Raw genomic sequence first — 21,449 nt, forward strand, 5'->3', positions numbered from 1 at the left:
TTGTGGGGGGTGTGTCCGGCGCCTGTTTAGAGCACACAAATAGCACACCTATCATTGAGGTCAGTCTCGCCCAGAGCGTGGAACGCGTAGGTGGACTATCTTTTTTGCGACCATGATGTTGCATGTGATTCCTTCCTGCTAATAAACACTAGCCTGTTTTATCAGCACCTCCGTCTGGATCCCCTGTTTTTCTGCGCTTGGAGGGGATTTTATTCACATCACATATAGTCACTTGTATGTTATATATGTTTTGCCCCCTATTAGATGTTAATAAAATGTTATTATTTTTATTTTATACTTATGGGGTCTCTCGCGATCCAGTTACTCCCTTGTTGTTATGATATGTTCTAAGTAATTCACTTTGCAGCTATTCTGCAACTGATACATGTCACTTACAAAGGTAGAGTGCATATTTAGAGGGATTCTTTCATGTGATGTCCACCGGATTTCACATCGTTGATTAATAAACACTCGCCTGTTTTATCAGCACCTCCGCCTGGATCCCCCATTTTTCCGCGCTTGGAGCTGTGCTCTCCTGTCAATCAGGTTTTCTATCTTCTATTTACATTTCTGTCTGATTTCTGAGCTGGGGGAGATATGAGAATGATTATATGAGGGGTGCTGGGGGAGATATATGAGAATGATGATGAGATGTGCTGGGGTGATATATGATGATGAAGGGTGCTGGGGGAGATATGAGAATGATGATATGAGGGGTGCTGGGGGTGATATATGAGGATGATGAAGGGTGCTGGGGGAGATATGAGAATGATGATATGAGGGGTGCTGGGGGAGATATGATGACGATGATGATGATGATGATGATGATGATGATGATGATGATGATGATGATGATGATGATGATGATGATGATGATTTTACCCATGGGGCCCAAAATCTGTTTTCCTTGGAGCAATTCGGCCCTTCTCACTTTACAAGTTTTGCAGGCCTGCTTTATCCTATTAGGTTTAATCATTCATCTCCACAACTAGGTATAAAATACAGCGTTTCACTAGTTATTATAATGTAGACCTTTATGGTTTGTATGGTAATGTACATCCCAGAAGAGAAAACAAGAAGATCTCAATTTCCTATTTCAGATGTAATTTGTGTATAAGCCTTTTTTTATAATATTGTAACACGTTTGACACATTTCTGAGACCCGATGTTTATATGAGGGCCGGGGAATGATGTGAAGAATACATGTACTAACTGTTTCCATTATCAGACTGGGAATCACGTACATTTCCCCATCTCGTACCACTGGTCCACCTTCAATATGCTGCAAACCTGTGTTCGGGTTAGTAGAGAATATCTAAGCTCCTTTCATATAAATGGGTCTAAGTTTTCGATAATGGGGAAGGCAGGTTACAGACGTGTTACAGACGTGTCTGAGACATGTGAATGGGCTCACAAGTGATATTTTTATTTGCCCTAACAAGGAGAAACATATTGAATAAACCTGTTGGTGACGCTCTGGGACTGAACTTGGCCTACCCTGATCTGTGTTCTAGCTTTAGGGCAGGGGTGCGCAAACTTGTCTCCCCCCCTTACCTTGGCTCCGACGTCAAAAGATGCCGCGGGCTCATGTGACGTCACTGGAAGCCAAGTTAAGTGAGTTAGAGGCCTCGCACCTCCCCCGACATTTAATTTAAATGCTTTGGGGTGAGTGCGGGACCTCTGTAATCCCTCACCCCCCCTGACAAATCTCGTGCCCCCAGAATTTGCACACCCCAGGACTAGGCAGGGGAGCGCAAAAAAATTTCCCCTGTGCCCCCCTGCTGTCTGCCCCCCTCTCCTCGCAACCCCCCCCCTGCTTACCTGGCTTCAGACATCCAGACGTCACATGACCCCGCTGCGTCATTTGACGCCACATTGCCATGGCGACGCATGACCAAGAGCGTCTGAAACAAGGTAAGTTTACAGAGGCCATGCAGCTCCCCCGGCATTAATTTAAATGAATTCGGGAAGCGTGCGTGCGGGCCTCTATAAACCCCGCCCCCCCGCAGCGGGTCTCCCCACTTTGCACACCGCTGGGATAGGGGATGACACATCAGTCTTGTTAGTGAAGGTTTGCACTTTGGATGCAGACTGTTAGCAGGAAATTGTTACACTACATAGTGACGCAAACGTAATAATCATTGTAGTCTTAGGTGGGAAATGTATGGACCTCAGCTGCACAAAGTAGTGGTTCCGAGAAGGAATTCTCTGCCGCCCGCACCAAGCAAAAGTTATCCAATGCAATTCAGCATAAAGCATTGCGGCAGATAACGTGATGTACACACAACACAAGGGTTCGGCAGTAAGCTGCAAGTACTAATTATTAACTCTGCACCTGACAAAGGATGCTGACCCCCGAAACTATTAGTACTCCACATATGGGTATTAATTAAAGAAGCAGAACAGGCTGCATTGTGGTTTACATTTTTAATTACAGGATTGAAGCAGGGGGTCTCCGGAGCGGAACTGTGTTCATTTAAGGACCCCTTGCTTCCAGAGATATTTACCTCTGTAGGGTGTGTCCGTATCTCTGTGAAGTTTAAATGTCCCGGTCACGAGGGCCAATAGGAATCGACAATGGATTACATCGCGGCTTCTTAAAGGCCTGCGGGAAATGTAAACAGCGCCATTATTCTCCGGTATTGTATCTTTCGGTAATGGAGTGCTCACCACAAACAAGGCGTGGTGGGGATTGACTGAAACGCCACAACCGAATCTGGAGTGTAGATTAGTCGAGGTAGCCGGGTCGGGATTGGAGTGGTAAGAGTGGTCGCGATACTTGCCGAGGTCGGGGTTGGAGAGTAGAGGATCATTGCAGGTACTATTAGCCGTGGTCTGGATTGGAAAGGTAAGAGTAGTTGTGATATTTGCCGAGGTCGGGGTTGGAGAGGTGCGGAAAGTTGCAGGTACTTTTAGCCGTGGTCTGGATTGGAAAGGTAAGCGTAGTCGTGGTACGTTGCCGAGGTCGGAGTTGGAGATGTACGGATCGTCGTTGGTAGCCGGGGTCAGGAGTTGAGAAGAGCGGAGTCCAATACAAAGCCGGGTCAGGACCAGAGAGCTAGGAACAGAAGAACACGACAGCACTGCGGTGGCAAGGAAGCAGTGAACACTAAGCAACATAGGGTTATGCTCAGACAATTTGCCAGTGGGGCAGCTGAGCATAAATAGGAGAGCAACCAATGAGGCAGGAGGTGATGTGGAGGCACGTCAGCAATGGTGGCTGCAATTGGTCGCTCCGGTGTGAGAGACAGGTGTGGGGAGGAGCTCCGATTGCGCGCCGTGCAGAGATAACGCCACTGCGTGGGCAGAGTCAGGAGGTGGGACCAGAGGCAGAGGCATCAAGATGCTCGCGAGGCGCGCGTGCTGGGCACGCCGAGTGGCCCCAGGAGAGGAGGCGCCATGAACCGTGGGTGGAGCGTTGGTCCAGACTATGGGCCGAGGCAAGCGAGGTATGTGCCGATATGCACCACAGATTCTCACAGTACCCCCCCATCCCCCACCTTCAGGAGCAACCTCAAGGCTTCTCCAGGAAGGCTTGAGAGGAAATTTCAGGTGGATGCGCCGTACGAGTCTGGGGGCATGGAGACGGTGGTGAGGAATCCAGGTTCACTTCACAGGTCCAAAACCCTTCCAGTGCACCAGGAACTGAATAGATACTCTGGAAAACCTGGAGTCCACGATGGACTGCACGTCGTACTCCTGTTGGCCCTGTACGAGGAGAGGAGCTGGAAGGGAGGAAGAATCGGAAGAGTGAGGGTTCTGAATAACAGGTTTAAGCAGTGAGACGTGAAAAACCGAGGGAATCTTCATAGATGAGGGAAGACTCAAGCGATATGCCACTGGACTGATCTTCTCTATTACGGATTATGGACCAAGAAACCTGGGCGCCAATTTCAGCGTTGGTACCTTGAGGCGGATATTTTTGGATGACAACCCCACCCTGTCTCCCGGGCTGAATTCTTGGATGCTGCGACAGTGACGATCTGCCTGAATCTTCTGTCTAGAAGTTGCTCTTCTAAGATTCAAACACACAGAAACCCAGCAAGCCCTTTTTGGGAACCCCTGAGCCCCCACAAAATATATAAGTGTCAAAAAGGAGAGCTATTGAGCGTGGCATATGTATACAACAAATGACAGAGAAGCCCAATGCTACATCCAATAAGACAAAAATACACAGTAAAGGCGCATGCGCGACGGCTGACTGCATGGACGTGTGAGTTGACACCTACGTTCATAGCCGGCGTCTAATTTAATAAATAAAGCATTAAAGTGCCCATCGAACACCAAAAATACACCCGTACCAGCCAAATAGTGCAGAGATGTCGAGGGCGACACGATCAAAGAGGACCTCCACGGTCCTAACCGATTACTTCGCAAACGGGGACTCGGCGCGCGCCAAAAGCCATGAGGGACCAGCGTGAAGTGGTACTGAGTCGGAGGAGGGAGATGAGAGAGATGACAGCGGCAGGGAAAATCAAGTGATGATTTTCGGGACATGCGGGAATTCTGTCGAGCCATAAAGCGGTGCTTCCAGTCAGAACTAGCTGCACTAAGGGCTGATACCAGTGGGATAGGGGAGAGAACAGACGCCCTGGAAAAAAACTGGACTCCACCATTAAAGCCTTACATAGGACTGACAAGCAGCTGGCACAGGTAAAAGACACTGTCAGGGATCTCACGGACAGGCAGGAGGATGCCGACAAACGGGACCGCCGAAATAATGTGCGGATCAGGGGGGTGCCGGAGGCTGAGACTGACCCGGAGGACTTTATGGGAAGATGGCTGCAACATCTAATGCCAGACCGACCGGAGCAGGATATACACTTGAACCGATGTCATAGGGCTCTGAGGTCATGGCGGCAACAAGGAGACCCCCCCACCCCGTGATTTTATAGCGCGATTCCACTTTTTTAAAGAGAAAGAGGCTTTCTGCCAAATGACCCGGAGCGACGTGGAATTCGAGGGTCATAAGGTACAAGTGTTCCAGGACATATCACCCACCACCCTACTCAAAAGGAGACAGCCCCCATTACTAAGGTGCTACGGGATGAGGGAATCCGATACAGATGGCTGTATCCGTTTGTCCTGCTGGTGACCCAAAACGGAGGGTCCAACACACTGAGACGGCTGGAGGAGGGCGAGAGCTTTCTCTCCAAATTGAGGCTCCATGGCAAGATCCTGGAGGAGGCATCCACAGGGAGACTGGCCCCTGATCCGGCATGGAAAGAAGCCAGGAAAGCTGATAAAAACAGACAGCCCCATAGCTCAAAGTAAAAATGTGACTCTATGTACAGAACATTCTTTATCTTACCTGTTCCTGTTGTTGCTCTAAGGTTGTGAGCTTGGTTCGGGACCCGTTGTGACCTATCAAAATGCTGCCCCATGCTACCTCATGGCCCCAGCAGCGCTCCTCTGAAAATGGTGGCCATCTTGGATCAGCTCCCACTCCACAATGAGATCTAGGAGGAGCCGGGTGACGTATGGGGGGAGGAGTCGGCACATCTCGCAAGAAGAACCGGAAGGAGTGCGGGTACCTCCGGGTACCTCCGGGTACCTCCAAGATGGCAGCGGATGCAGACGGAAGGGGCAGAGAAACACAGAGACCCCCAGGAAGAACCACGAGATGACAGACCAGAAGATTCTGAGGTCTAGAGGGGGAAGGAGGCCCATCAGGAAGAGGACCCGGACATGCAGGGACACACAGCGGGCGATCTGTAATCATGGAGGCATCGAATAATTACAGAATTTCATGTGTGTTTTATTTCTGTTCTCTATACTCTGTTTGTCCTCAATGTGCATTCACGTGTCCAACTCGTATGTAAACACAGGTTGTCCCATGTCCTGACTAAAACACCACGTATTGTCAATAAAATTCAAGTTGAAAAAAAAATACACAGTAAAATGCTTATATATTCTCCTGAAAAAGGGTCATTTAGTTTAACCCTTTGCCAAAGCATTGTAAGCCTGAGAGCCACGACAAGGCAGACCCTGTTCGCAAGTCCTAACACTACCAGATAAAATACTAATATACAGTATCTCTATTAGGATTAAAATTCTCATTTACCTCTATTAAGAGGGAGAAAGACCAACATTGGATCTATATCCAGTAGAATGAAAGGACCTACTCACTCGGGGAATGGGGAGGGGCTTAAACCCTGGGAAGGAGGAGCCACCAACCCCCAACAGCTGAGACAGCTAAGAATAAGTTAACAAAACACACAAAACCCCAGCAAGCTCTTTTTTGGAACCCCTGAGCCCCCACAAAATATATATGTATATAAGTGTCAAAAAAGAGAGCTATTGAGCGTGGCATATGTATACAACAAACAACAGAGAAGCCCAGGAACAGCTACTGCTGCGACACACTTTATTCGAGCAAATACCCAGTATGTACCTGGCAGATACCTGGAATGCGCCGCTCCTCACCTCTGACAAGCCCCGTTGTGTTTGCCTTCCCAGCCATGGTTCATGCCTGGCTGACGGGCGGCTGATCTGTTAAATGATAATGATTAGGATTTAATAGGCTGCAATGCTTCGCGTGTCTACCAGATGGCATAAATTCATGAATTGTAATGCAGTATATATATATATATACTGTGCAGCATTGCAGCCAGCGGGAATAAAATGCTTCAATCCCTGCCTGGAAAATAACGCAATGCACTCGGGCAGAAAACAGTCACAAACCTCAATACACCCGGGTATACCCGAATTCGTGGGACTAGCCGAGCTCGAATAAAGTGTGTCGCCAGTGTATAGGTGCGCCGACGATTATTCTAAAACTGAATGGGACTGCCAGGGACCCCTGCTGTGTTAATCTGATGGGCCATTAATTTTTCTGCAGAAATGTCACTGAAATGTGCAGCATGTACCCAGCATGTACGTGAGTCATGTTGGTGATTGCCCCAGATTTTCCAAGGCAAGTTTTAGAATAAAGGCTGGTGCAGCAGTAGGCTGCATATTCTTTTGACAGGCACCGCACAGTACTCCGAACAAGAAGTACTCCACAGGATCTGTTCCTTACCGGTCCAATCGATTCGGGGATTGTGACGTTGAAGCCATGGAAGGCCGAGGATCACTTCGACCAATGGAGTGTGAATAACATCTAGATGGATTTGTTCCATATGATACTCACCTATACATAAAGAAAAGAGAGTAGTCTGTAGAGAAATGATGGTTGGCTGTAGAGGACGGCCATCAATAGCACCTAAGCCTACAGGATACCTCTTGCGGATGAGAGGGATGTTGTTTCTTGCAGCGAAGCTCTGGTCTATGAAGTTGCCTCCCTAGCCAGAATCCACAAATGTGAGAGCCGTGGTAAAAAAAAGTTCTCACCGGTGAGGGAAACAGGGATTAAGATCCTGGTAGGAAAGATTTATTTTGTGATAGGGGAAGTGCAGAGTGTTCCCAATGTGATTCCCATGGACCTCATTGGGAGCTGGCGTTTCCCGACATGTGGGGACAATTAAGTACCTGATGACCAGAATTGCCACAGCACAAGCAAAGATCCGTGTTGCGTCAGCGTTGTTTCTCGGAGGAAGACAATTTATTGCCTCCTAGCTGCATGGCTTTGGGGAGATTAGGCTGAAGAGATTCAGATGTATTAGCTAGAACAGAAAGGTACCTCGGAGTAAGTTGGCAATGACGGGATCTTTCTTACAAGCATTGATTCACGCGAATACATATGGTGACAAGCTCCTTGAGATCGGTAGGGCGCTCGTGTGCTGCAAGTTCATCTTTTAGGGTCTCCGAAAGTCCTTGCCAGAAGGCGGGCGACAACGCCTCATTTCAAGCGGTCTCAGTGGCGATAGTGCGAAACTCAAGGTCATATCTAGCGACAGGTCGATTCCCCTGGGAAAGCTGAAAAGGAGAGGAAGTCGCAGTTACCTTGAGACCAGATGTGTCGAAGACGCTACGGAATTCCCGGGCGAACTGTCCGATATCCTGTGTGAGGTCTGATCTTTGTTCCCGGGCCAAAGGGGAAGCCCAGGCCAGACATTGTCGGTGAATAGAGAAATTATGTACGCCACTTTGGATCTTTGAGAGGGAAAACGAGAAGGCTTGATTTAAAACCATAGCGATTAGGGGTCGGAAGTCGGGGTTCAGATGGGAAAGTCATGGGCAAAGCGGTTGAGGTTGTAACAGGGGGGGCTGAAGGGGCAGGGCCAGGAGAAGAGGTCTGCGCCCGGTCAGTAAGAGCCGAGAGGTTTTGCTGTAACAGGTTCATGCGTTGGTAGTTTTGTTCTAGGTATCTCTCAATATTTGCAAGCATGCTGGCATGCATGCTCAAGACTCGCCCCAGCTCAGCGGGCTCCATGTTTGTGGGGCTGAGCATAGTGTAACGGAGTGCTCACCACAAACAAGGAGTGGTGGAGATTGATATAAACACCACCCACAGCCCTGTGGGCGCGTCTAGAATGTAGATTAGTCGAGGTAGCCAGGTCGGGGTTGGAGAGTAGTGGAACGTTGCAGGTACTATCAGCCATGGTCTGGATTGGAGAGGTAAGAGTAGTCGTGGTACGTTGCCGAGGTCGGGGTTGGAGAGGTACGGGTCGTCGTTGGTAGCTGGGGTCAGGAGTTGAGAAGAAAAGAGTCCAATACAAAGCCGGGTCAGGAACAGAGAGCTGTGAACAGAAGAACAGGACCGTACTGCGGAAGCAAGGAAGCAGTGAACACTACGCAACATAGGGTTATGCTCAGCCAATTTGCCAGTGGGGCAGCTGAGAGAGCAACCAATGACGCAGGAGTTGATGTGGAAGTGCGTCAGCAATGTTGGCCGCTTCTGTGTGAGAGACAGGTGTGGGAAGAAGCTCCGGTGATGTGTGACGAGGCGGTTCCTGCGCTCGTCGATCGCGCGCTGCGTGCACGAGTACGGAGGTGGGAGTAAGGAGGTGGGACTGGAGGCAGAGGCATCAAGATGCGCGCGACGTGCGCGCCCGGCACGACGAGCGGTCCCAGGAGAGGAGGCGCCATGCACCGTGGGCGGAGCAGGGGTCCCGACCACGGGCGGAGCAGGGGTCCCGACCACGGACCGAGGCAAGCGAGGTACGTGCTGAGGCTGAGGTGCACAGCGGATCCTCACACTTTCCGTGTGTTTGGGCGCATTTATAACCCGTAATGTTTGCTTCTTTTTTTTCCTTTATGTAACGTTGAAGCTTTCAGTCCCATTGAGAGAAAAGCGCTATATAAATAAAAGTTATTTTGAATTTATTTACATTTCGGACAGTTTCGCACATATCTAGTCACATGACGGCGTTTCTGGGGAGTGCTATTACCTTGATACGGCATATATTCTGTTACGGGCCCCCTGTGCGCTATTAAATGATCATTTACCAGCTGTGGCAGCACTCAGGCACATCAGCAGGCTCACAACAAGGAGTGTCTCCATCTGAGGAGAGAAATGCGGAAACAAAATCACTAATATGGTTTTCAAGAGTATATATATATATATACACCTATCCAGTCTCGCGGGATCAATGGAAATGCAAAGTGTGTTCATTGATCTCAGGATGTTGATACTTGAATCCTTCCCTCCTATCCAAATGGCACCTTTGGTCATCTTCTTGGGCTTCCATCTCCAGATGTCTTGCCAGACCTCCTGGCACCACTTGGTAGCCCAGTGGCCAGTCAGAGCATTGGTTCTGAAACTCCCAGTTCATTTCTGTGCACAAACAGATATGTTTTAAAACACACTGTTCCATAAAATATACACTTTAAAAATATCCTACTGTATGTCTTTTGGTTATGGGAAATAGAATATGAATGTGCATGTTATTTCTTACTAGCCATATTCCCCAACTCTATACAATAAACTTAGGACTGGACTATTGCAAGTCCTCTCACAACCTTATAGATGATTGGAGTACCCCCAGAACCCCTATACCGGTTCTGGGTGACCCGGGAATTTACTGGGTATCCTCATTAACCTACGGACCCCTTGACTGTTTCAGGGACACCTCACATCCCTATGCCCCATTTACCTTTCTGGTCTGTGCTGAAGCATGGTTGGAGCACCTCAGAACCCCTATACAGGTTCTGGGTTACCTGGGCATTCCCATTAACCTGGGGACCTTTTAACTGTTTCAGGGACACCTCACATCATTATGCCCCATTTACCTTTCTGGGCTCTGCTGAAGCAGGGACCCCTAGTGGTGAGTCGCGCAAAGTGTTTTCAAGGGTAGATATTACCGAGACAATGTGTCTACCTGCAACCAGGCATCCGACCTGATACCTGGGTACATTTTTAGGGGGACCAGCAACTCTGGGCCCTGACTAGATAGACACAATCTGACAACACTCCCCCCAAAACTCATACCACGGCAATCGGTGCTCGCTGGCATCCCTGGACAGGTAAAAACACAAACATTCTTTATTGTCGCATAATTACAGGTAATGCTTTTACAACAGTTGGATCCAAGAGCTGACACTCCTGACCCCCAAAACATGGACCAGAGGTAACCAAACGGGCTTGACTTTTATGAGTGAGCCTGGCTAACTCTTCACCATCACAGGGATGGGGAGGGGTAATTGAGCGCGAGGAGGGGAGAGGGAGTAATGAGTATGGGGGCGGGGGTAATGAGTGAGGAGGGCAGGGGAGTAATGAGTGTGAGAAGGGGGGTAATGTATGGGGCATGGGGGGTAATGTGTGGACAAGGATGGGTAATCTGTGGGGGGGTGCGGGTAATGAGGGTGGGGGTAATGAGTGTGAGGAGGGGTGGGGGGAGGTAATGAGTGTGAGGAGGGGTGGGGGGGTAATGAGTGTGAGGAGGGGTGGGGGTGTAATGTGTGAGGTGGGGGGGTAATGAGTGTGAGGAGGGGTGGGGGGGGTAATGAGTATGAGGAGGGGTGGGGGGGGTAATGAGTGTGAGGAGGAGTGGGGGTATCCCTGAAGAAGTGACTTTTCACGAAACATGTAGGGTCAGAGGTCACGGCTACCAGAGGAAGTGTTTGTACAGCAGCTGAAGCCTTGTGTATCCAGCACCCAGGAGCAGTCCCCTCCCCTCCCCCCCTGCAGGGTGTGCCAGCACCCTCCCCTCCCCCCCCCCCCTGCAGGGTGTGCCAGCACCCAGGAGCAGCCCCTCTCCCCCCACCCCAGGGTGTGCCTTCACAGAGCACACACACAGCTGCATGGCCACAGCGGGAGCTGCAGGAGTTTATCTGCTGTGAGTGAGAAGAGCAGCTGCCTTGCTAAAGATTTGGACACACATGCGAGCTTTAACCGGTCCTGTTGTAAGTAGGATTCTGGTTTAACCAGATCGCCTTCAACAGAGAACCACCTTCTTCTTTTTATGGATATTTTGTGTCCATTTTATATTTTAATACATTAGCTTAAATTGTGTTTACAGCCTTGTGTTTGTATGTTACGTGTTGTTTGTTTGCTGTTTTGTCAGTCAGTGTATTTCATTAGTGCTATATGTTAGCTTGTCCTATGTTTACAGCAGTATACACTATGTAATATCTTTGTGCTTTATTCCATATATATTGGATCCCTTCCACGAAGTTACAAGGTTGATCCGGATGAACAGGACTGTCTCACAAGGAGCGTAGGTCTTGCCAGTGTTTTTCCTGACTTTGTTCAGTCGGCGTTATCAGGCTGCCCACCTCACACACACACGTCAGCTTCTTCGTACTCTTTAGATTAATTTAATTTTTTATCACATTGAGTACTGTATACACATATATTATGCATTATATTTAAGCGCTTTTCCCAGCACTTTTTCTTTTTCTGGTTGAGGAGGGGCGGGGGGAGGGTAATGAGTGTGAGGAGGGCCGGGGGGAGGGTAATGAGTGTGAGGCCTCGTTCAGGGTGCAGGCTTCGGAGGGAGGGCGTGCTGCCGTGCGAGCTGCCGTGGGACACAAAGTATTCAAATTGAATACTGGTTGTCAGGGTAGCAGCTGCCCTGTCTCCGAAGCCCGGAGTTGACGCTGGCTACAGTTTCAATAAACAACCCAAGTCGTTTTTTGAAGCTGCAGCAGCGTCACTGGGACCTCGGCAGCCAATGAAATCATTCTTGAGAATGATTTCAAGACTGCAAATCGATACCTAACCTCACGTCTGTAGCCCCGCCCCCTCATCAACTCCTGAAAAAGTCTGCTGGGGATGAACACACATCGCCCAGCAGACTGCCGCCCTCCAACTCCTGCCTTTGGCACCCTGAACGAGGCCTGAGGAGGGGAGGGTAATGAGTGTGAGGAGGGGAGGGTAATGAGTGTGAAGAGGGGCGGGGTAGGGTAATGAGTGTGAGGAGGGTCGGGGGGAGGGTAATGAGTGTGAGGAGGGCCGGGGGGAGGGTAATGAGTGTGAGGAGGGGCGGGGAGATGGTAATGAGTGTGAGGAGGGGCGGGGTGAGGGTAATGAGTGTGAGGAGGGGCGGGGGGAGGGTAATGAGTGTGAGGAGGGTCGGGTAATGAGTGTGAGGAGGGGAGGGGAGAGGGTAATGAGTGTGAGGAGGCGAGGAGGGAGGGTAATGAGTGTGAGGAGGGGAGGGTAATGAGTGTGAGGAGGGCCGGGGGAGGGTAATGAGTGTGAGGAGGACCGGGGGGAGGGTAATGAGTGTGAGGAGGGGCGGGGGGAGGGTAATGAGTGTGACGAGGGGTGGGTAATGAGTGTGAGGAGGGGAAGGGAGAGGGTAATGAGTGTGAGGAGGGGAGGAGGGAGGGTAATGAGTGTGAGGAGGGGAGGGTAATGAGTGTGAGGAGGGGGAGGGTAATGAGTGTGAGGAGGGGGAGGGTAATCAGTGTGAGGAGGGGGGTAATGAGTGTGAGGAGGGGCGGGGGAGGGTAATGAGTGTGAGGAGGGGTGGGTAATGAGTGTGAGGAGGGGCGGGGGAGCGTAATGAGTGTGAGGAGGGGTGGGGGGAGGGTAATGAGTGTGAGGAAGGGTGGGGGGAGGGAAATGAGTGTGAGGAAGGGTGGGGGGAGGGAAATGAGTGTGAGGAAGGGCAGGGGGAAAGCAAGGAGTGTGGGTAGGGGTTGGGGGAGGCGAGTGAGTGTGAGGAGGGGCGGGGGGAGGTGAGTGAGTGTGAGGAGGGGTGGGGGGAGGCGAGTGAGTGTAAGGAGGGGCAGGGGGAGGCGAGTGAGTGTGAGGAGGGGCAGGGGGAGGCGAGTGAGTGTGAGGAGGGCTAATGTTATGGCCATGCAAGACTAGGAACTAGCACACAACAAACAGTCCTGCGATATCTGTCTCTCCCAGCAGACTGCGTAACTACAAGGGTTAAATCCGGGAGGACTGATTGCCCACCACAAAAACACGAGCAGCTGTGATTGCTACTGGATAGGGACAGACACCCTGCATCCTTAAGCCCTCTGGCAGAGAATGGGTTAAAGTGGCCTGTGTGTGTCTGGCTGGCTCTATGAATCTGCATGGCACGAGCGGGGCGTGACAATGCTTTTCTGGTTTCCCTGCCCCGGGGTGACAAAGGACACAGACACATACTGTAAGAGGGGCAGGAGGGTAAAGGTAACGCCCACTTTCCTTGTCAAGTCCTTACCGTGATACAGGCCGTGTTCCTCTGCAGGGGCCTGGCGTCTTGTTATATATCCGCAGATCGCTGGAAGGGAAAGTAGGACACGTCATGTACAAAGTGCTGCATCTCTGCAGGGAGGGGGAGCGGTGGAACATGATACACACAGCCTGCAACCTTATACAGAAGACTGGGGAATTGGGTCCCTGTTCCCAGGCGCTTACAATATAAAAGACCGACTAAAGGTTCTCATCAGATAAATGCAGCATTATGTTGAACACCGTGTCATGATAATATCATGAGCTACTAGGTCGTTTAATTCCCTTTGGTGCTTGAGGGGTTAATGAGCTACACTTGTTTAACAAAATACCAAATGCTGGGTTTGAAACTGGTCAGGACTGTTTTCTGTCTGCTCTGAATTTCAAAGGAACTTACTTGGGGCGGGGGTCCATCCTGGATAGCCCACTCAAGGTGTCAATTGTTTTAATCAAAGAAGAGCAGCTTCAAAGTATTCTGTAGAAAGGGGTGGGCTGATGCCGGTGCCTTAAAGTATTGTATCTAAGTCTGGGGGAGATTGTTACAAGTCAGATCTGGCCAGGGGCATGCTTGGAAAGCATAGCAGACCTCATCTTCTGAACCAGTGCCTCTCTGGGAAAAATCCATAGCATGTGGTAACGTACTGTATAGGATTTTCTGTTTTACCCCTTTTATTTTAAGAAGCTGCTCTGCCTTATATTGTAATTGTATGTTTATTTTGTAATACCTTTTCTGTAATTCAAGCACTGTATTTTTATATATATTAAACCATTTAATAAGTAATGCTTTGGGCTCTGAATGAACTTTGTGCACGCTGGAGAGAATAACTTGCTAAATTCAGGCACATGTTACTACAAATCCATCTCTGAATGCTGTTTTCTGTCTACCCCTAATCAAATTAAGTGTTGCCACCTAGGCAGGGAACACCCTGTGTAGAAAACCATTTGTTTGAATGTGCCTCAGATGTGCTAATTAAGCAGACAGAACAACATTGTCAGGTGACTTTAGGCCTATATAAACCCAGTCAGAACAGCTAGTCTGCTTGCAGCCCATATCCAAGTAGCCCATTATAAGTGGCATGACTATTGAACAACTGAAGTTCAAAAGAAGTGAGGAAGAAGTGGACACCCCATCTGGCCCTTATTCCTGCATTTGAACTACGCTGGAAAGGAGGATATCATCAATACCAGACTGCATCATTACGGCTGTGATGCCGCCTATACCATTTATATTTGCTGTGACTTCACTTCTTCTCAAATTATGCACTTCTTTTTACCAGCCTCAGTATGTCTCAAACTCTATTCATATATCTCCATCTCTCCCTCCTTCACTTCTTCTCTGTTCACATGAACTCCTTTCTTACCTGCGTCCTCTGACACCACACAGCTATATCCCCTGCACTAGAAAACACCCCTACAAATCATCCTCACACATCCTCTTTCTATCCATGCTTCTCCTCCTTGCTTCTGGGGATATCTCTCCCAATCCTGGTCCCTGTCTTATTTCAACTTGCTCTCGTCCTCGCCTCCCACATGCAACTTCTACTCCTTCTGGTGTCAACCCCTCCAACCTCATACCCATCCCCTGCCACCCTCCCTCCTCTCTCCCTTTCTCCTGTGCCCTTTGGAATGCTCGCTCCCTCTCTAACAAGTTCCTCTCTGTACATGACTTCTTCCTCTCTCACTCTCTGCTCCTATTTGCTATAACTGAGACCTGGCTCACTCAGTCTGACTCTGCTCTGGAAGCTGCCCTCTCCTATGGTGGCCTTTCCTTCTCCCACACTCCGCGCCCTGATGGCAGGGGTGGAGGCGTGGGGCTCCTGCTCTCCTCTCTCTGCCGTTACCGAACCCTTCCTATTCCCCCCTCTCTTGCTTTTCCCTCCTTTGAGGCTCACACTGTCCAGATCTTCTCTCCTCTCCCTGTTCATGTGGCGGTCATCTATCGCCCACCTACCTCTACTCATCCCCCTTCTGCCTTTCTCTCTCACTTTGAATCCTGGCTCTCTTTCTTTCTCTCCTCAGACTCCCCTGTTCTTCTCCTTGGGGACTTCAATTGCCACATTGATGACCCCTCTCTCTCTTGGGCTTCCCGCTTTCTTTCTCTTACCTCTTCTTTTGGCCTTCAACAGTGGACTGCAGCCAGCACCCACAAGGATGGCCACTACTTAGACCTGGTTTTCACTAAAAACTTCTCTCTCTCTGATTTTTCCATTTCCCCTTTTCCTCTCTCTGACCATCATCTCATCTCATTCTCTTTATCTCGCTTCTCCCCTTCTCCACCTCCATCTACACCCCGGTTCTGCAGAAACCTGCGCTCTATTCACTTACCTGACTTTGAGTCCACTTTACACTCCTCCCTCTCCTCTCTCAGCTCTGCTACAGACCCTGACAACCTGGTCAGAAAGTACAACTCTGTCTTGTCCTCGTCTCTTGATCTACATGCCCCGCTTTCTCTCTGCCGCCCTCGCCCTTCTAACCCTAGACCCTGGCTAAATTCCCACACGCGCATGCTGCGTTCCTCCACTCGTTCCTCTGAACGCCTATGGAGGAAGTCTCACACTCTCGCAGACTTCCTTCACTACAAATTTATGCTATCCTGTTTCAACTCTGCCCTCTCGCAAGCTAAACAAGCCTACTTTTCTGCACTAATCAACATGCACAAGTCTAACCCACGCCGACTGTTCTCTGTCTTTGATACTCTACTCAAACCACCCTCAGCTGCCTCTCCTTCCTCCATCTCCGCTCAGGACTTTGCTGACTATTTTAAGGAAAAGGTGGAATCCATACGGCAGAACATCCCCTCTGTTTCTTCCCCCCATCCTACACCTCTTCCTAACTCTCCTCCTGCCTTCCTTGAGTCTTTTTCCACTGTCTCAGAGGAGGATGTGTCGCTGTTGATCTCCTCTTCTCCCTCTACCACTTGCCCTCTTGACCCCATTCCCTCCCATCTCCTAAAACCTCTAGCTCCTACTATAATCCCTACGCTTACACACATTTTTAACTCCTCCCTCTGCTCTGGAACCTTTCCATCCTCCTTCAAACATGCAACAGTCATACCATTACTCAAAAACAGCAAGCTTGACCCTACCTGTCTTTCTAACTATCGACCTGTCTCCCTCCTGCCTTTTGCCTCTAAACTACTTGAACGTCTTGTATTCTCTCGCTTGCTCCATTTTCTCAACACCTATTCTCTCCTAGACCCTCTACAATCTGGCTTCCGCACTGCTCACTCCACGGAAACAGCCCTCACTAAAATAACTGACGACCTCCATGCTGCCAAAGACAGAGGTCATTACACTCTGCTCATATTACTCGACCTCTCTGCAGCATTTGACACCGTGGACCACCCTCTTCTCCTCCACATTCTCCATACTCTAGGTATTCGGAACAAAGCTCTATCCTGGATCTCATCCTACCTCTCCCATCGTACTTTTAGTGTCTCTTCTGCTAACACCTCCTCCTCCTCTATTGATCTCTCTGTGGGGGTACCCCAGGGCTCTGTCCTGGGACCTCTTCTCTTTTCTCTGTACACACTCTCTCTAGGTGACCTAATAACATCTTTTGGGTTTAATTATCACCTCTATGCCGACGACACACAAATATACTTTTCAACACCCGACCTTACACCTGCTGTACAAACCAAAGTTTCTGAATGTCTCTCTGCTATATCATCCTGGATGGCCCTCCGACGCCTTAAACTCAACATGGCTAAAACAGAGCTCCTCATACTTCCTCCCAAACCTGGCCCTACTACCTCCTTCCACATTACTGTTGGAACTACAATCATTCACCCAGTAGCCCAAACACGCTGCCTAGGGGTCACACTCGACTCCTCTCTCACATTCGCCCCTCACATTCAAAACATTTCTAAAACTTGTCGCTTTTTCCTCCGCAATATAACTAAGATACGCCCTTTCCTCTGTTGTTCGACTGCTAAAACTCTGACTCAGGCCCTCATTCTCTCCCGTCTTGATTACTGTAACCTCCTGCTGTCTGGCCTTCCTGCCTCTCACCTGTCTCCCCTACAATCTATCCTAAATGCTGCTGCCAGAATCACTCTACTCTTTCCTAGATCTGTCTCAGCATCTCCCCTCATGAAATCCCTCTCCTGGCTTCCGATCAAATCCCGCATCTCACACTCCATTCTTCTCCTCACTTTTAAAGCTTTACACTCTTCTGCTCCTCCTTACATCTCAGCCCTAATTTCTCGCTATGCACCATCCCGACTCTTGCGTTCTGCTCAAGGATGTCTACTTTCTACCCCCTTTGTATCTAAAGCCCTCTCCCGCCTTAAACCTTTTTCACTGACTGCCCCACACCTCTGGAATGCCCTTCCCCTCAGTACCCGACTAGCACCCTCTCTATCCACCTTTAAGACCCACCTTAAGACACACTTGCTTAAAGAAGCATATGAATAGCACTGTGGATATTCTGAACACAGGATACATAAAGATTGGCCCCCTGCAGACGCACTTACCAGAACTCCCTCCTACTGTCTCTTTACGTTCTCCCTACCTACCAATTAGAATGTAAGCTCCTCAGGGCAGGGACTCCTCTTCCGAAATGTTACTTTTATGTCTAAAGCACTTATTCCCATGATCTGTTATTTATATTATCTGTTATTTATTTGATTACCACATGTATTACTACTGTGAAGCGCTATGTACACTAATGGCGCTATATAAATAAAGACATACAATACAATACAATACAACTGATTTTGTGTTAGAGTGCATAGTTTTTCCTATAATAAACAGGGACCTGAGGCCCTGGTGGATATTTTAGTCTAAGATCTTTTATCATATCTGCATAACCTCAGGTGGTGGCAGTGGATGGTTATGATGTGCAATTGGGTAGGGGTTAATGCTAACTCGCTGGTTCCTTGCAGAGGAGAAAGGGGGGTTGCTAGAGAAGCCTTTGTGTATTAGCCCTGGTTGCATATCTAAAGTCACGTGCTCACTTGTGTGCTGTTCGTGGCGGTGGTATATTGGGACGGCTTGAGGGGAGATACAACTCATTTGAGGGACCCCTGAGTGGGTGAAGAGTGGGGCAGCTTGCGGGTTGTGTATTGATCCTGGATCCTGTAAGAGGGGATACTGTCCATTTAACGGACCTTTGCGGAGGTGAAGAGTGGGTGCGCTTGCGAGCGTCGGTATTAACCCTTGTCCCGTATACAGGTCGCGTGCTAGCAGGGGGTCGTACGTGACAAATGGTGGCATAGCGGTGGGATAACAATTTGTAATTTTGTTAATATCAGAGCTTTTTAGTGGTTTGCGTTTACGCCTGTGGGATAAACGAAACATTAAAAAGTGACTGACCTGTGTGAGTCTTGCGAGAGATCACAGCTCAGTACCCCAAAGCTATTACTCAGTGCTATTTTTATAATACATACAAGCAGACAGTTTCGTTCCCCCCCCCCCTCTTGTTTTTCTTTTGCTATCTTTTTATTTTTAGTCAAGTGTAGTGAATATGGCTACTTTATACCGACGCCAGACAAAAGAGGCACTGATGGCTCTGTGTGAGGAGCGTGATCTCCAATGTCTGGGTAAAAATAAAGAAGAGCTCGTACAAATCTTGCTGGAGAAAGATACTGAGCAAGATGCTATACTGGGCCAGGACGACCGCAGCAGCGGAACGGAGGGTGGCTTAGCCCTGGAAATTGCCCACGGGTCAAGGAACCCAGGACTATCATATTCCGAGGACTCCAGCAGTTCTCAGCCTGCCAGTGCCTTGGATGTGTACTTGCAAACTACTCTCAAGTACCTAGGACCAGCAGATGACGCAACGCGGTTGCAGCTCATCCTCCAGTTCCAAGAGCGCGAAGCAGAAAGAGAAAGGCAAGCCGCAGAACATGACGCAGCGAGATATGCTGCAGAACGAGACGCAGAAAGAGAAAGACAAGCTGCAGAACGTGACGCAGCGAGATATGCTTCAGAACGGGAGGATGCGAGATACGCGGCGGACCTAAGACACCAGCTGGAACTTGCCAAGCTCCAGAGGGAATCGCCAGCCCCCAGCAGCGGAGATTCCAGCCCGTCCAGGCCACGGATGGAGCATTTCCCAAGCCTGGCGAAAGATGGGGATCTGGACACTTTCCTGCGGGGGTTTGAAAAAACCTGCAGGCAGCATCAGTTGCCACGTGCCCGGTGGGCGGCATATCTTACACCCACCCTGAATGAAAGAGCCATGAATGTCGTCGCAGATTTGCCGGAGCACCTGGACCAAGATTACGAGGCCATCAAAGCTGCATTGCTGCACCGTTTCAACGTCACCCCTGAAACCCACAGGCAGAAGTTCAGGGCCCTTCAGCACGAGGGTCCCGGCGGCTTTTCTGAGCTGGTGGGGCGTCTGACATCTCTGTGCAAGCAGTGGGTTGGAGGGCTGGAAGTTGAAAGCTTTGAGGGGTTATTGGATCTCGTGGTTCATGAGCAATTTTTAACCCTTTGCCCACCTGAAGTGAGAAAGTGGGTTAAGGACCGAGATCCTAAGTCAGCCACAGAGGCTGGCAAGCTTGCAGATTCATATGTGGCTAACCGGAATCCAGCAGTTAACAAGGGGGTCCCGGGATGGAAGGGGGGTAAATCCCCCGAAACCCTTTCACGGCCGCCTTTTAAGCCTGCTGGGGCTTCATCTGGGGGTGGGGGGGTTCGCCCACCCGGACAGGGATATACCCGCCATTGTTTCACCTGTCAAAAGCCGGGGCACATCAGCATTGACTGCCCGGACAGGAAGAAGCCTGCCACGGCCCCCGAAGGGGATCGCCCCTCAACAGGGCACCCAGGTGCCTATGTGGTGTCTGGGATACAGGAGAACAGAGATGCCCACCTGCAACCAGTGACGGTGGGTCAGAGACTCACCCAAGGACTGAGGGACTCAGGTGCCACCGTTACCCTGGTGCGGCCAGGGGTGGTGGGACCCGAGGAAATCATTCCTGGACGGATTCTGCATTTGGGGGTGGCGGGTGGGGGCCACCATGATTTGCCGGTAGCAAAAGTTTACCTGGATTGGGGTGCGGGTAAAGGTATGCGGGAGGTGGGGATAATTGATGATATTCCTGCCAATGTGTTACTAGGAAATGATTTGGGGAAAATGATTTCCCAGTATGAGACTGCTGTGACCCAACCACAGGCTGCCCAGGTGCAGGAGCCCCCCACACACGTCCAGGCACTGACATACACCAGGGACCCGGGGGAGATGAGTGACAAGGGTTGTACAGAAGGGGGGGGCACCGGGGACCTCCTATTGTAGCCCCTGACCACCGATCAGACTGTTCAGGGAAGAAGTGACGAGCAAGGCCAAACCCAGACTGCTGAGGAAGTAGGGCGAAGTCAGGCCTTTCAAAAAGCCCAGCAGACAGACCCAACCTTAGAAGGAATGAGAGGCCTTGCAGGAAAATCCCCCTCTGAGTCTGACAAGGAGCGGGTGTACTGGGATACAGGGAAGCTGTACCGGGAAACGGTTCCTAATAGCAAACAGGAACCCTGGGCAGCTGACAGGCAGTTGATAGTGCCTTGGGAATTCCGGGGACAGTTACTAAGGATAGCGCATGAGATACCATTAGCAGGACACTTAGGGGTGACCAAGACCAAGGCGCGGTTAGCTCATACCTTTTACTGGCCGAACCTGGGTACAGATGTGGCGGATTACTGTCGCACCTGCCATACATGTCAAAAGGTGGGGAAAAGTGGGGATACCGGTCGTGCCCCCCTAGTACCCCTTCCCATCATAGGGGAACCCTTTGAGCGCATAGCAGTAGACCTTGTGGGTCCCCTAGCTATCCCCAGTAGCTCCGGAAAGAAGTATATCCTTACTGTGGTGGATTATGCCACGAGATACCCTGAAGCCGTAGCCCTCACCTCCATACGGGCAGACAAGGTTGCCGATGCCTTACTAGGCATTTTTTCTAGGGTAGGATTCCCTAAGGAAATGCTCACTGATCAGGGCACGCAATTCA

General features: G+C 50.0%; 2 protein-coding genes across 7 annotated transcripts in view; one reads left to right on the forward strand and one right to left on the reverse strand.

Annotated features, from left to right (window-relative positions):
- LOC142490535 (butyrophilin-like protein 1) overlaps window positions 1-13,616 on the reverse strand; it is a 32,268-nt gene extending 18,652 nt beyond the window's left edge. The window contains exons 1-3 of one of the 6 annotated variants that reach the window (XM_075592939.1): window positions 13,488-13,596; window positions 9,273-9,385; window positions 476-586 (exon numbers count right to left, since the gene is read on the reverse strand). In XM_075592939.1, coding sequence (XP_075449054.1) covers window positions 476-509 — 34 coding nt within the window. In that variant the 5' untranslated portion in view covers window positions 510-586; window positions 9,273-9,385; window positions 13,488-13,596. Of the gene's footprint in view, window positions 1-475; window positions 587-9,272; window positions 9,386-13,487 lie in introns of all 6 variants that reach the window. The other 5 variants (XM_075592940.1, XM_075592942.1, XM_075592938.1 and 2 more) reach the window with 5 other exon arrangements.
- Window positions 13,617-18,964: 5,348 nt separating this feature from the next.
- LOC142490853 (uncharacterized) lies at window positions 18,965-20,743 on the forward strand. Its single transcript, XM_075593272.1, has one exon. It carries the CDS (start codon window positions 18,965-18,967, stop codon window positions 20,741-20,743), a length of 1,779 nt encoding a protein of 592 aa, XP_075449387.1.
- The last annotated feature ends 706 nt before the right edge of the window (window positions 20,744-21,449 follow it).

The sequence above is a fragment of the Ascaphus truei genome, chromosome 3 (assembly GCF_040206685.1).
Source record: "Ascaphus truei isolate aAscTru1 chromosome 3, aAscTru1.hap1, whole genome shotgun sequence".
Taxonomy (NCBI): Eukaryota; Metazoa; Chordata; class Amphibia; order Anura; family Ascaphidae; genus Ascaphus; species Ascaphus truei.